The following is a 15639-nucleotide window of genomic DNA, read 5'->3' on the forward strand; positions in this document are numbered from 1 at the left end:
ATTTAGAAAAAAACGAGTAAAAAGTTGTAGCAATAATTACTGAAAAAAATAATCAAAACACTTCATATATTTACGATGTAATAAGCACTAGTTGTGAGTGATTTAGTGAAGACTCAAAATTGTGATTGAAAATTTTCAAATGTGTAAACAACAAAAATATTGGATCAATTTTATTTCAACCAAATCAAGGAAAATAAAGAAACAAAGGAAAGAAAAATATACCACATGGATTATTTTCGACAAATCTGAATTTGTTACAAAATCTCCACCAACAGTAAAATTTTATTAAAATGTACGATACTGAATGCCTTATGAAAATAAAAAACAAAGAAAGAACGTGATTTTGAGAGCAAACTAAGCTATAAACTTATGCGATTTCAGATTATTATTTTTTTAATATTGTCTAATTGAGATTCTAGTTGAAGCCAGTAATTATCCAATTTTTTTTAATTCTCAAATAGGAATAGAAAAATCAGGAGCATTTCTCTCCCCCTTGATATGCGAGAAAAGCATTTTTTGAAACTAGTTCTGCAGAGTAAAAAATATCTTTTGAAAATTTCGGCAGAAAGGAAAACCAAAATGTTTTATTTTTCATTATTAACAAATGAAAATATAAAAATCGCATTTCTTTCCTGTCCTATGCGCAAGAAAGACATTGTTTGAATGTAATTCTGGATGGGGAAAAAAATTATTCAAAAATTTCTGGATAAAAGAACAATTTTTTTACTCCATTATTCTTAATTTTTCATTATTCTCAAATTAGAAGAGAAAAATCACAAGCATTTCTTTCCGATCACGTATTTCGAATATAATTCTGAGGAGAAGAAGAAAAAAAATCTTTCAAAAATTTCTCCAGAAAAGAAATTTAAAATTTCTTACTTCCAAAGGAAAAATCTTTCTGCAAAAACTATCATTTTGCGACAATGTCGCCGTGATTCTGGCACAGTATTATTAATACTATCTAGAGTTTAACTTGGGCTTCAACATTTTGCTAAAATATTAATTGAAATCAGAAGTAAAACACATGCATCATAATCTTATTTCTCTTTAAGCTGTGCAATTTTATTTCTCCTCCCCTCCAGTTAAACATGAATTGGCAAGCAGACACAGAAGCTAGCGTACTAAAAAGAATTCTGCCCCCTGCTCGAACGCCATTCAAAACGAATGAATTAAAAAACATGTGCAGTTGCAATACTTGACCACAAGTCATTATTCCATTTACTTAGCTGACACTATGTTCAAATGGGGAATAGCAAAATTGATAGATGATCTTAAAATTTTTTTAAAAAAAAAAGTAGGAAATGACAGCAAAGAAAGGAGGGGTGCCGAAATATAAGGAAAAGTAGGAGGTCAGTGGTCCCTGCACTAGAGATACGTATTGATCCTTTTGAGGTGTGGTGTTCTTACCACGACCACTTGGACGCTTTTGCATTGCATTTGCAGATTCAGCGGCCTTTTCAATCGGGAGATGACACTTTTTGACACTCACATTATTGTGGCCACAGTGGTGACTCTTTAAGCTGCTTCCAGTTATCTAACAGCTCGTCCCAATCGTAAGCACTTAAATGATGCCTTACTGATATTTTGCACTTAATTATTGCAACACCATCTCAAATCTCACAGAAATAAAAACAACAACCTAAGGGGCTATATTGGTTAAACACCTAACAGCATGAGTTTTCGAATGAATGAAGAGATTGTATTCACTGCCATTTATACAGATAAAGGGCCCTGCTTTACCACACCCCCTTAATTTGATTTTACGGTTATTGGTGGGCCGTCAGGAACACTACTTTTGATAAATCAGTTGTTCCTTAGCAATTGTCAAGCAGTGCAGTTTTAGTCTTCACATTTAGAAAGTAGTAATGTAGTTTTTTCTGACCTCTGATCTGGAAATACAATAAATAAGCACAAAACTGAAATGATACATTTGAAAATTTGCTTGAAATTTATAATATACCTTCCGTAATACTAGTTTCTTCTTTAATTATTACTTTATTCGTTACATGGTCATTCGACGAAGTAACTATATCGGTTGCTTTGGCAGTTTTAGGCTCTGCTTTTTCCACTGGTGGATCTGGAATATGACCAGGATAACAAATAAAAGCTAAAAACCAATGATTATGTTGGTTCACAGGTATGACAATATAATCTTTAGAAAAGATGTCCACATGTTTTGTCCATGTCTTCACTTGATTATGCCTTCTTACTTGCATGCTAAAAATAAGTGAATAAATAAGAACTGGATAAATAAAATATTGATAAGTTTATAACTGTATATCTATAAAACGATTTAAATTACCTAAATAATGAACATTTTTAAAGAACCTTAGATGCAAATCATATTAAATTTCTTAACCAGATGCAACAAAAAGATATATAAAATCTAAATTTTATATTAAATTATATAATGACCAATAAATAATAAGGTTAAATTCATTTACCAAAAAAATAGCCAAGTTATTTCAAGAGTAAATACTAAGAAAAAGTCTGGCAAACTTATTATCAAATTCATAAGGGCATTAAATTAAACAATTGTTTACTCTCTGCGTCAATAAAGATTAAGAATTAACTTTAGCTTTAACAGCTAACTTTAAGGAGGTGGGATGAACGATTATAGGGGAAGTGAAAGAGCAAATAGTTTTCAATAAACAGTTATGAGAAATCTGTTGCAATTACGAGTAATAAGACATCTAGAAAGGTAAAAATTTTTTATTTTCCCGTTCAAATGTAAATTCAATACAAGTATCTATAGAATACATAATATTGAGAGCATAATCGATGCTTACATTGTCTATAAATGTGAAACAATTATTGAAATGTTGGTCAATAAAAGAAGAACTTTGATATTCACTTCAAAGTAATGCACATACTCAAGGAGCTGAGAGGATTATAGCTAAGCCATCAATCATTCCATAAAATTTACTATTAAAAGTGAAGGTGAACTGCTCTTATATTTTAAGTAATATATTTTAAAAATATATATTACAATATTCAATTTTATTTTTTAAAAAAAGCCATAATTTTTGGTTATAGATAACATAACACTTGATTTTTTTTTTCTTCTTACAAACATGTTAAATATAAGTAAAAAGAGATTTTGATAATTTGGAGAAGAGTGATGAGAATGAAGTACCAGCAGTTGATTTGTTTGAAATTATAAAAATTGCACTTCATTATTAACTTTAAGTTCTTTGATGCATAAGACAGCAAGGTAAAACTTGCAGCCAAGTTTTCATCTTTAATAGTTCTTGCCTTTCCAACATGAAAAATTATTTTAATTGAACATTAGAAAATAAATATCTTATCTTTCTAACAGCTTAATGCTTTTTAAGTAATACTACTCAAGCTTACAGCAACACCCTACAATCCTCATTTAACTTATAACAGTGTTAAGCTTCCCTCTTCAACAATTGCTGTGTGCTTATTATTATTTTCACTTTAATTAATAGTGTTAAAAGGAGCTAGGAAGTAAAGGGGACGTTCTTGAAAAGTCCGTCAGCAATTGGAATAGACTTTTCACAAAAACTGTCACTAATATTGTCAATTTAATAAAGGGTAGAAATGTATTGAAATTTTCGCCTTTTCTCAGATAAGAAATGCAAACATTGGGTATGCATATCAAGAAAAAACTGGAAATCTGATTTCTAAATACTTTTCCTTTTTTGGCAGATATACACCTCATCTTAAGGCCTGAAACTACAAGGCAAGAAACAAAATATTTTCCACCTCTATCAAAATATTAAAAACTAAAAATATTTGGGAAAAAAAAAAGAACTTTTATAGCAAATTACTTGAAAGCAATTACAGCACACTTCCCCTCTAGGAAGCAAAAACAGTTGAAAGAAGAAGAAAAAACATCTCACATTTTAGCACGTTTAATAAAATATTAAATATTGAAAAAGAATTTTGACAGATTCAAAGATTTTTAATGCCTTGCAGTCTACAGATGGAAATTTGCGATCTCCAGGTAAACGGTAAATAAACTTTAAAACTAAAAAGTGTGATATGCCTAAAATTTTCCGGTAGAACCTTTACCTAAACAGCTTGAACTCTTTCTGGTAGTAGATATGCTTACAAAATTGCCTTTGTTGCTTTCCGACAAATAAAACCAAAAATAAAAAAACCAATTGGAAGTACTTCACTGGAATCGAACCTGACACTTTTAACTGAATTCACTGGGATTGACTTTACTTTATCAGGAAAGCAGTGCATCATACTGACTTTACAAATGTAAAATTAAATGGTATACTAAACTTTTCCCTCACTTCATAGCATTTCTCTGCCCACAATTTCTTGCCTTGAGAAACTAAACTTGAGTAACTAAAAGTTGAACGACACTGACTAGATGTGAGAAAAATAATGTAGCATATGTTTACAAATAAAAACTTAGTAAATTACTTCTTACAAATTTGTAACATAAAACAAAATTACAATAAAGAAATAAATCCAGATAATACAATTTTTGATAAAGAAAAAGTTGAAAAAATAAACAATTCAAAGTACATACGTTTTCGGTCCATCATCTCCTGCTCTTATCCTATCAGGTTTTTGTGTCAATCGTGGATAAAAGAATGAACTAAATATGTGAGTTTTTTCTCTATCACGAGGTGACAGTTTTTCATAAAATACATATCTGGAAAAAAAATTCTTATTAATATCAAATAAAAATATCTTTGATGTAATTCATATAATTTATTGAGTTTACAAAATTGAAATATACTAATTTAAACAACTTATAAACTAGTTTGTTTATGAAAAAAATGTACCTTTAAAAAATATAATTGATACATTGAAAAGATTATTAACCAATAACAAGAATATACTACATACTATTACAAAAAAATGTATTCAATGATAATACAATTTCTGGAATCATAATTTTTTATTTATTTACTCTAATTTATTTATTTACTATATTTATTATCATTTTAAAATTCTGAAAAAAAATAGGCTTTTAAAATAAACTTAGGTTTTGTAACGGTTCAAAATAAAAAATAAAAATCAGCACATTTATGTTATGGTTTGTAATCAGGGCATTTTAAATATTTAGATGCTAGATTATTTTGATGAAGGAGAAACGGACAGCTAAAAAAAATAGCGTAATCCACACCTAATTTTTATTTTGAGCAACAACTGTGGATTTCTTTGAACTTTAAAAAAAAAAACACTTATTCAAAAACAATTAATATTTGTTAGTGCGTCGAAAATTAGAAATTTACCTACGAATTTAATGACTATTTTCACAACTTATAAAAATAATTATGATCACCAAAAGGATTCACTACAATCTGAAAGTAGAGAGCAATAAAATGTTACTTTATATTTCAGAAAATGGAGAAAAAAAGTAATAAGTAAAAACTAGGGATTTCTATTTTAAACAAAAGTTTTGCAAAATTAAGAACATTGAGGAAAAAAAAAACATTTTTTTTATAGAATGAAAATTCATCACTAAGATGAAAGGCTGCACTCCTGTCCCTTCGCTAAGATCAGTGATTAACTTTCAATTTGTCACTGTTACAATGACATAATGAAATGCTTATAAAGAAACAAAAGCAACACACAATGTTGTGTCTATCAATCAACTTATCCATAGATCCATAGACCAATTTATGGCCTGGTAATTGGAGACTACTTGTCTAAACAATTAATCCTTACTGATTTTAGATTAATTACAATCATTTATATACAAGATATTAAACGATTTTCATTTACATACAAGAGTTATACATTACATTACAATAATTGAGCAGTGAATTCACTTTAATAACAGAGTTTTACTCATGTTACTATTTTAGTAGTAATATTTATTAAGGAGCAAGTAATGAAATTTTTTCCTGTGACATAGTGTTTTCCGACATTACTTTATACATAATTTGGAAACTGCTACAGTACCTGCAAGTTTTTTTACCATGAACACCAGAAAGCAATACTGTTTTTGAAAGTTAACAGACGAATGCTTTTAAAAGATGTTAATTGAATTACAAATTTTATGAAAGAATGATACATTTTTAAAGAAAACTGTACAAATATTTGTAGAGATTAAAAATTTCAAACAATGACTACCCAGAGTAATATCTTAAAAAAATTATTAAAATTGCTCACACTTATATATTTTTTCAAAAAATATTTTCATTTTTTTTTGTTTTGCTAAAAAGAAATGTATAATAAACTATATATTCAGTATACCTTACTTTTCTAAATTTTTAGAACAAAGTTTGACATTTTCAGCTTTAGCAGTGAATGTCACTTCTTTTTTACTTAATGATCATGAATGTTTTGTGTTGAATATTCATGCATCTCTTATGTTGTATTTTGTTCTTTATTTTATGAATTGCTAAAAATAGCGAATTGGGCAAGCTTGAGATGGGAATTTAGAATTGAGGACACTAGTTCAACATGAGGCCTAGCAGCATAGACATTCTCTCTTTTATCTGATCTCCTCTAAAGCTCATTTATAAATATTAAGTGCTAATCTAGATTGATAAGAATTTAAAAATTGATTTATTATTCATACAAATTCTCAAGTTGTCCCAAAAATTAAAATTGTGTTAAAATTAAAGGTTATATGATGGTTTTCTTATGTACTTTAACATGCACACAAAAAATCCATAGTAAGAACCAAATTGTGCAGCAAATTTTATCTTTATTTTATAAAAATGAGATACAATTTCAAAGCAAGTTATAAAAACCTAATTTAAAAAATAATTAAGGGTAAAAATATATACTAACTTTAAATAAAAATCTAAAATTGCATCATTTAAAAATTCTCCTTCTTCTAGAGTAGCCAAATCAGCAGTATTTATTGCTATGCCACCAGTTTGAGGTGGTGGTGGATATGTTAGAATTCTAAAATATAAATAAAAATAAGTAAGATACATAATTTATTTGAACCAGAAATTAAAAATAAATAAAAAAAATCTCAAATATATTTACTTCACAACAGGTGCTGGAGGTCCTGGTTTGACAGTCACTTTAGTAATTGACAATGCCTGCACAGATTAAGAGAAAAATTGATAATTAAAAATTGAAGCAATAAAAAACCAAATATATGTTTGGCAATTAAGTTATCTTGAAAATTTAAACTAATAATTTTTAACTCAGCAATATTAATAAAATCTATATTTATTAGATTAACAAAACAATTCTTAGTATTAGTCAATTGTAACAACCAAACATCATCACAATCAGGGATATCAGATTTTAGCCAAGCCAAGTCAGTTTTTTGTTCTTTTTTTGTTTAAACCACTTAAAAAAAAATCCAGCTGAAATTAAAAACTCCTGCTTTTATTAGAACCAATTTTTTTCAAAAACAGTAATAATATAAAAGAAATATAAAATTCTTAATTTATAACAACATTGATGTAATTGTATGTTAGGAACCAGGGATCTGTCCAGGCCGAATTTACTACCATTTAGCGGTACCTTCACAAATTCAACTTTAGGAAAAACGATAGTTTCACAAATTCAACTTTAGAAAAAACAGTTGCTTCAGAAAATACTTTTTCTTAAAATTTTATTTTTGCATACCTTAAGAAATGATAAATCCATATTTTTGTGTTGATTTTTAAATATAATATTTAATTTTTCACAAATTACGTCTGAATTTTTACAATATAGGTACCTCTCAGAAAAACCTAGACCAACCCCTGGGAACAATTTGGAACAGCAATTTTCAATTTTCGAAATAGTTTGAAGCAACAGCTTTAATCTTAGAAGCGTTAAGAGCTTTCATTTTACTCTGCTTAGAATACAACTTATTTAATATAGTATAAATATATAATTAATACAATATCAGCTATCATTACTAATAGTCCAAATTTGTAAACAAAATATAATTATTTCAAACAAATCCTGTAAGAAAATACCTAATTTACAGAAAATTTTAATTAATTTAAAAAAATGATCTTTCTGAATGAATTTAAAGTATAATTATGATGAATTAAAAAATGATTGAAATAGGTTTAGAACAATTTCAGACAAGCAAATACGATTTGGAGTAGCAATTACATTATTGAAATTAATAATATTTTATCTATTTATGGAATAAATGACTTTAAGAGAAAGTAAAATTATTACATAATATCATATGTTACTTTATTATTTTACTGAAAAGTCATCAATAAAAATTTAAACACGTGTACGTTAATTTTGAATAATAAAATATACTAAAAAGCCAAAGACTGGCTTTTTAAGAGAAAGCCGTTTTTTTAATAAAAGACTATCTTTTTGTTTATAAAAACCAGCCAGCCTGGCCTTTTTCAGAATAGCAGGTTTCTTTGCAACCCGGATTAAAATATTTGGTATGAAAAACTGCCCTATCTATAAGTGGCATTTTTCCCTACATTTTGTCAAAATTGGTCGCCATAGTAGTCTTTTCTTCAAAATAGTGGCAATTTTAGTTTCCAATGGCAGTCTTGAAACACAAATCCTTTTTGCTGACCTGTTAGTGTGATTTTCTTGTAAATATATGTGATTTTGTCATGCATCTTTTTTTCAGCAGTTACAGCAATGGATTTAATTTTTTTAAAAATTAATGTGATGACAACTTAAAACAGAAAGTGCTTCTGTTATTATGAATTAGCAATGCGTATATTACTTTTAAAAATATCTGCAGAGATATTAATACTAGGGTGGTTTGTCACAGAAAGCTAGAGAAAATTCTGCCACAGGGTTTATGTTAAATAGAAGGAACATAAGGAAGTTTATAAATGTCCTGAAGCAATATAAAGGTGNGAAAATCAAAATGAAATTCAAGTACTTTTCAAGGCTTTTTCAAGGCCGCGGGAACCCTGAATATAAATTTGTGGATGATTAGACATAATTTTTTAAATATCTAAAACAGCAGAGTTTAAAACTATTTCACTTTAAGAATCAAATACTAGATGTACGATATAAATCTACGATGTACACTGAGTTGTGTCAGTCTAAGCATGCCAAAAAAGTAGCAATATCAGTCCAATGCAAGTATGCTCGAGTTTTGCTTCCTACGTTAAAAGCTTACCGTTCTATGAAACATTGCATAGTCTTAATAAGTTAACAATCAAACAGCTATTTATCACTACTTTGCTTTATCTGTATACTATCAAATAGCCAATCTTAAGTGCCAATTTTGTCTTTTTACATTAGAAAACAAAATATAGAAAGTATTTAAACCTTAACCATGGTACTGTTTTTGTAAGAAAACAAATTAAATAAACTACTGGTTATAAAATTAATGAACTTAAAAAATTTTCCAGCAATTACTTATTATACAGCAGTCACATAATTAAAAGTTTGCCATAATTCAATTTTTAAGTCATGTATTTTTTCCCCCTACTGGGTTTATTCCCATTTAAAAATTTATCAAAAGTGTCATAATACTGAAATGCTGAGCATGCATATGTGAATTAAATATAACAAAGCTAAACACAATTTACTCAACATGCATAAAAGAAATGCAACTATTAATAAACAGCACCGTCCATGATAGTTATCAATGAAAAAAATAATCAATAATAACAATGGAAACAAAAATTATTGAATACAACAAAAAATAAACCTACCTGTGAAGATAAACCCGGGGGAAGTCCAGCAACAGTGATTGCAGCTTGTGAAGATGGTGAAGAAGAAACATGTGAATCTTGCGTGATTTTAACAACATTTGTCTGAAATAGAAAGTATTTTAACTGCTCAGTTTCGTTTTTATATTGTATTTAAGACTAACATATAGTAAAAATTTAAATGATACATAACAAATTTGATTTTGTAAATAAATGCTTGGCCAGTGAAGAAATTGATATAAAGCCTCAATAGAAAGAAAAGGTTATATACAGTAACAATCTTACTGTAAATAGGGATGAGAGTAGTCAGAAAGCAAAAAATATATGTATAATAGGTAGAAACTATAATGCCAATATCCAAAAATTTAACAAGTGCGATTTTTAAACCTTAAAACCATGTGATTACAAATCCCGATGATTAATTTAAAATTGTATGACTATGAATCACATGCACGATTTTAAAATTGTGTGAATAAGTATTGCAATATTTGATTTTAAATCACATGAATATGAAACTCGATATTGGATTTCAAAGATGCAAAAATACAAATAATTTTTAGATCACATAAATACAAATCACGATGCATAATTTTGAAATCGCGTGAATATAAATCCCACAATGTCTAATTTTTAAATCATACATAAATACGAAAATCGAAGTTTCATAGTAAAACCGAATCACGACATTGGAGTTTAAATTTGCTTGAATATGAATCCCTACATAGGATTTTAAAAACATGTAAATACAAATCAAAATATATTGGACTTTTCAACCTCGTAAATAAGAATCGCAATGTACAATATTTAAATCTCGTGAATAAGAATAGCAACACGCAACTTTTAAATCAGGTTAATACGAAAATCGATGTTTGACATTAAAATCGTGTAGATAAGAATCAAGAAGAGTAGTTGTTCTAGTTCATTCAGGTCGCACTAGAGCGGCACAGTGGGTTATTGGCGACAATCTGGGAATTATCCAAGGATAATCCGAAGACATTCCATCACAATTTTGATCCTCCGAAGAGGGGATGGCACCCCCGCTCTGGTAGCCTCACGACCTGCACAATCAGTCGAACACTTTATGGTAGAACAGTTTAACGAGGTCCAATAGCGCACACCCTTGGTGCCTAAGCAGACTGATCCAAGTGGTCACCCACTCGCACACTGACAGCAGCCAGTGATGCTTGACTGCGGCGATCTGCAGGGAGCTGTGTCTTAACGATCAGTCCACTGCGGGACTAATCGAGAAGAGAAGCAGCGATGTCTGAATTACGAAAATATGAGCTATCTGGCGGGCAGGTAAAAGTGCGGAAAATAGCTAAAATAAGAAAAAACGTGGAAGGGTGGCAGCTACGTAGTTTGAATTTTCTGTTTATCTTTGAAAATTTTAAATATAATAATTTTATTTCAACGGCTGAATTTTCAGAAAAAGCGGAATATTTATTTAAAAAAACTTAAACTTTTAGAGAATCATAGTTTTTATTTTTTTTAAATTTTTATAAAAAGGCTGAAATTCGAGAGACAAAAGCAGAAAAATCTCATCCCTGTTTAAAGCACAATCACTAGAAACAAAAATAAAGATTCAATTAATATCAATTAATTACATCAGAAAAGCACTATATGACAAAGAGCTACCCACCTGCTTATATGCTAACAAAATATTTAAACATTATTAATATTACAAGAAATACACATATTTGTTCAAGCATAGAAAATGGCAATGAACTATTATAACTATTTATTTCCCCTATCAATTTTTAAAATAATGCAGCTAATAAATAATGTTACTACATAAAGAAAGACTAACCATAAAAATGAAAGAAAAAAAAGTCATGCATTTGTTCTTACAACATTAGGAGTAGATTTCACTAATATTTCATTAGCTTCTTTTTGATCAATTTCTTGCATTTTGTTTTTGCCAGGAAAAATTTGGCGCATAAAAGTACGTTGATCATCAGTCAAAGAATCGATGAGGAAAGTAAGCTTATTTTTCTTAAAATCTAAGGAGAGAAAAAATGCATAATTAAAAATAGCAGGAATCCAGCATGCACATCCTTATTCAATGCAAGCTTTAAGAAGCTCATAAAAGAAGTTATACTAAAAACAAATAGAATTATTCTATTAACAAGCCTGCATAATTCAAATAGCAGAATCTATATTTGCGCGACACAAAGTCTTTTAATTAAAAAAAATAATTCATGCCAACAAGTTTAAATTCTTCATGCTCGTAATTTGCTTTTCCCTTTACAGCTAATAATTTTTAAAGGAAATTTTAAGCCGGTATTATACCGCTACATTTTGTCACAAAATGAAGACAATAAAAATCTTCAGAAAAAAAAAGAAATATTTTTAATTAAGTAAAACCTTACTTTACAGTTAAGCCTCACACAGCGGACAATTTTCAAAGCCCTTGAAGTGAAAACCAACAGCATCCTGCATCTAAATAAGCCATTTTAAATTTTTTTGAGGTCCATATTTCATTTTCATAAGTCATTTTCTGTTGCTATTATTGAACATAAATTTTCCATAGATTTGATTGATATTTTATTAGGAACAAAATTAGGGAGTACGGAAAGGGACTTATTTTTGTGCCTGACATGGAAAAAAAGACTAAAATTTCTTACATCTTTTTACCGCAGTTAATAAAATTATTCGGAGTTTGGAGTTTCATACAGCATGATTATAACAAGAACTCTACCAACCATCTCTTTTAAAGAGCTCAACTTTAGCCAAAAGCTACATTAGGAATTGAGTTTAAAAACCATTCTTAATAATTATGCTCAGCTCTCAAGACATTAATTTAGATTTTTATCTTCTTATACCTTATTCTCAGTGTATTTTCCTGTATCAATTTGCTTTCAAATCAAACAAAAATTCATTATACAAAGTGTGATTGAATTTAAAGAGATTTCAAAAGTGTTTTCAAGAGTGTAAGGTAAGTTTTAATTATTTTAAATACATAAGAACAGACAGTTAACATAAAAGCATTTAGTTTTCAAACTGAAAATTATTTTTTATTTTTATTTTCAACAACATCTTTAATATGTCATTCTCCCTCTTTATGTATTTTATTTTATAACCAGCATTGAACAGCTGACCCAATTCTGAGTTTACAACTACTATTGTTTAAGTAAGTAACCATCTAATTTTGAACCCAACCCAGAAGACAAGGAAAGTCCTGGATTGAGCATTGGGACTAACTAGCCTTCGTCCAGGACTTTTGATAGATCCAATATGCATTTGCATTACACTAAGATGAAAACTATGAAAATCTCGCATGATTAGCCTGGCTGCAAGGGGATTCTAACCAAAGATTCGTCTACCACTAAGGATATTTTAAATCTGCACTGCAGCAAGCTGGAAGCAGAATTCATAGCAACGAGTCAATGCTGGGATTCGTACCTGGTACACCTCATACTGAGGGAAAAGCTCTATCCCCTGAGCCACCACGACTGCTCCATATGTATTTGAAAATTTCTCTGCTAACCATGCTCATAACCTGTTGTAGCATCTCCACAAGAAAAAAATGCCTTTACATGATAAGCACATTGTGCTCCTGCCCACGACTATTGGACAGAAGCACAATTCCATTTTCACTTAAATTAAAAGTTTTTGACAAGATTCAGAAACATTCATCGCTAAAAGTGCTGTTACAAAATCGCCCAAATTCACTACCATACCTTAAGACCATTACTGGGCTAATAATTTTAATTTAGTTAAGCTGAAATATATTAGTACAAATTTTGAACGCATCTGTAACATTCTAACAGTCAAACTACCTTTTATATGATTAACAAAAATTATTTAGATATTAATGCAATTATTGAAAAAAAAATTCGTGTTTACATTAATTTCCCTTTTATTAAAATAATTCTTAAAATAAGTTACTTTTCACAGTTATTCAATATCTTTTTAAAGCTTTATATAAAATATTATTTTACTGACATTCTAAACCAACACGCGTATCCGTTAACAATACTGTTTAGAAATTTTAAACGGTTTTCTTTTTCAAATTAAAAGGGTTTTTTTTTAAATTAAAAGAATTCATAAACGTCATAAAATATGAATAATTTTTATAATTGATTTTAGTTCATAAAACATCAAAAAATTTTAATTATACAAAACATTAAAAAAACAAATTAAAGAAAAAATAATAATATATAAAATAAGTTACAAGAAAATACCCCAGTTTTATTGTTTTATTTGTTAAATTTTATGTTTACATAGTAGGAGCAGTAGAAGCAACTTATTAACCCTGATTCTTAGAACGTCTTTGAGAACTGGTAATTAAGAACTTAAACAATCAAAAATGTTTGGGGAAAAAAATAAGTGATAAATATAATGATAACAATAAAACTTCAGGTAAATAATTTACAAATGCAATAAACAAAAAACCAAACATTACCATTTGATTTGGGCAAAAAAAGTTCACTATGAGACTTGTTCATATGTAAAGTTCTTCTGACATATTCTCCAAAACTTTCAGTCGTTAATACAAATATGATTGGTAGACACTTTCCAAAGTGAATCAACATATTTCCTACATCTGTAGCCATTAGCATTATTTGAACAAATGTTTTGTCTATAATAAAACCAAATAAAAAAATATTAAAAATTGAATAACAAGTTAAAAAAATTTTTAAAGTGAAATGAATACTTATATTAAGATATTTTTTAACGATATTACTAACAGAAAATTTATAACCTAAGGGGAAATTTGCATCTTCATAATGTATAATTGATTCAATAAACAGTTCAATGGCACTAGAACTTGATTTATATAGGCTAAACTAGACATTAGGTAAAACAACTTATAATATGCACTCACAATAACAATATTAAAAAGAGCCAGAAATTATGTCTACAGTAAAGAAGAAACTAACAAAATAAAAAAAGGAACTGTCATCATGATATCTCTGAGTTTACAGAAACTGAACCACGAAAGAAGAAAAATATTTTGAAAACAAATTTTAACACTTTAAGTTACTAAACAAATACCATTAACAAATTATGAACTTTTTTTCACATTAGTTTATTTTAATCACAAATACTAAACAAATGTATATTCAATAGCAATTACCAAAATAATGATTGCTAAATCTTTTTAGAATGAAATCATAGTTTAAATACTGATTTTGATAAAATAAAAGGTCTTTTTTCCAATTTTTTAAATAGAAAATCTGATTTTATTGAAAAAAATTTATAAATGACCAAGCAAAGGAAAAAGTGAAAACATTGTGACATTTACAATATGAGAACTAAATAAATATGTATTTGTTCCTGAATGCCTTTAGAAAAAAAGACATTAGAATTTTACTATTTTAAAAACCTTTAATTTCATATTTTACTGTAATGGCTTCAAATCAAATTTAAACCTGAAATTTACTGCTATTTAAAACTAGTTTGACAAATTGGAGAGTTTCAATCAATCACAGTTTAAATCAATTTCAAATAAAGAGAATCAAAAAATTTGGATAAGTATCAAAACTGAATGAATCACTAAATCCATTCAGTGACTTAATTCTAAATCAGTACTTAATACACAAGAGCCTACTAAATTGCATTAACTACGGAATAAAATTAAACTAATAGCATTAGTACTATTAAAAAATATTAACTAAAAATGAAAACTACAAGACAATGGGATAAATGCTCAAAATCATTTTTAAATGGTTACTTTGTTTCAACTGTGCAGTTGCAATAAAATTTGCTAAAATAATTATAGTCAGTAAACAATCTGAATTAAATGCATATTGCATATAAAGTGCAATACTAAAAGATTTGTAATAAAATGTATTCTTCTGTTAGTGATGTTGCATGTGTTCAATGTAGAGGAAAGTTTTTCTATGACACTTCTTGCCACAAAATTTCAAAAATTAATCAACAACCTGAATCTTTTTCTGTATTCATATTTTTTAGAGCATTTTAGGAATTTAATACCAGAATCGTGATTTATCTAATCTAAATGTGTTTAGCAAAATCTTTCAACAAAAAATAAGCACTTTTTAAGCACTAAAAATATTTTTAAGCACAATATACACTAACAAATTGCAAAATAATTTTTTAAGACTTTATATGATCATGATAATTTAATTAG

General features: G+C 28.1%; 1 protein-coding gene across 7 annotated transcripts in view; it reads right to left on the reverse strand.

Moving 5' to 3' along the window:
* Positions 1–15639, reverse strand: part of LOC107438926 (uncharacterized) — a 53198-nt gene that overhangs the window by 9825 nt on the left and 27734 nt on the right. For all 7 annotated transcript variants that reach the window (XM_071185703.1, XM_016051342.4, XM_071185702.1 and 4 more), the window contains exons 11-17: positions 13948–14124; positions 11391–11542; positions 9546–9647; positions 6937–6992; positions 6733–6849; positions 4511–4636; positions 1961–2217 (exon numbers count right to left, since the gene is read on the reverse strand). In XM_071185703.1, coding sequence (XP_071041804.1) covers positions 1961–2217; positions 4511–4636; positions 6733–6849; positions 6937–6992; positions 9546–9647; positions 11391–11542; positions 13948–14124 — 987 coding nt within the window. The remainder of the gene's footprint in view (positions 1–1960; positions 2218–4510; positions 4637–6732; positions 6850–6936; positions 6993–9545; positions 9648–11390; positions 11543–13947; positions 14125–15639) is intronic.

Source organism: Parasteatoda tepidariorum, chromosome 9 (assembly GCF_043381705.1).
Source record: "Parasteatoda tepidariorum isolate YZ-2023 chromosome 9, CAS_Ptep_4.0, whole genome shotgun sequence".
Taxonomy (NCBI): domain Eukaryota; kingdom Metazoa; phylum Arthropoda; class Arachnida; order Araneae; family Theridiidae; genus Parasteatoda; species Parasteatoda tepidariorum.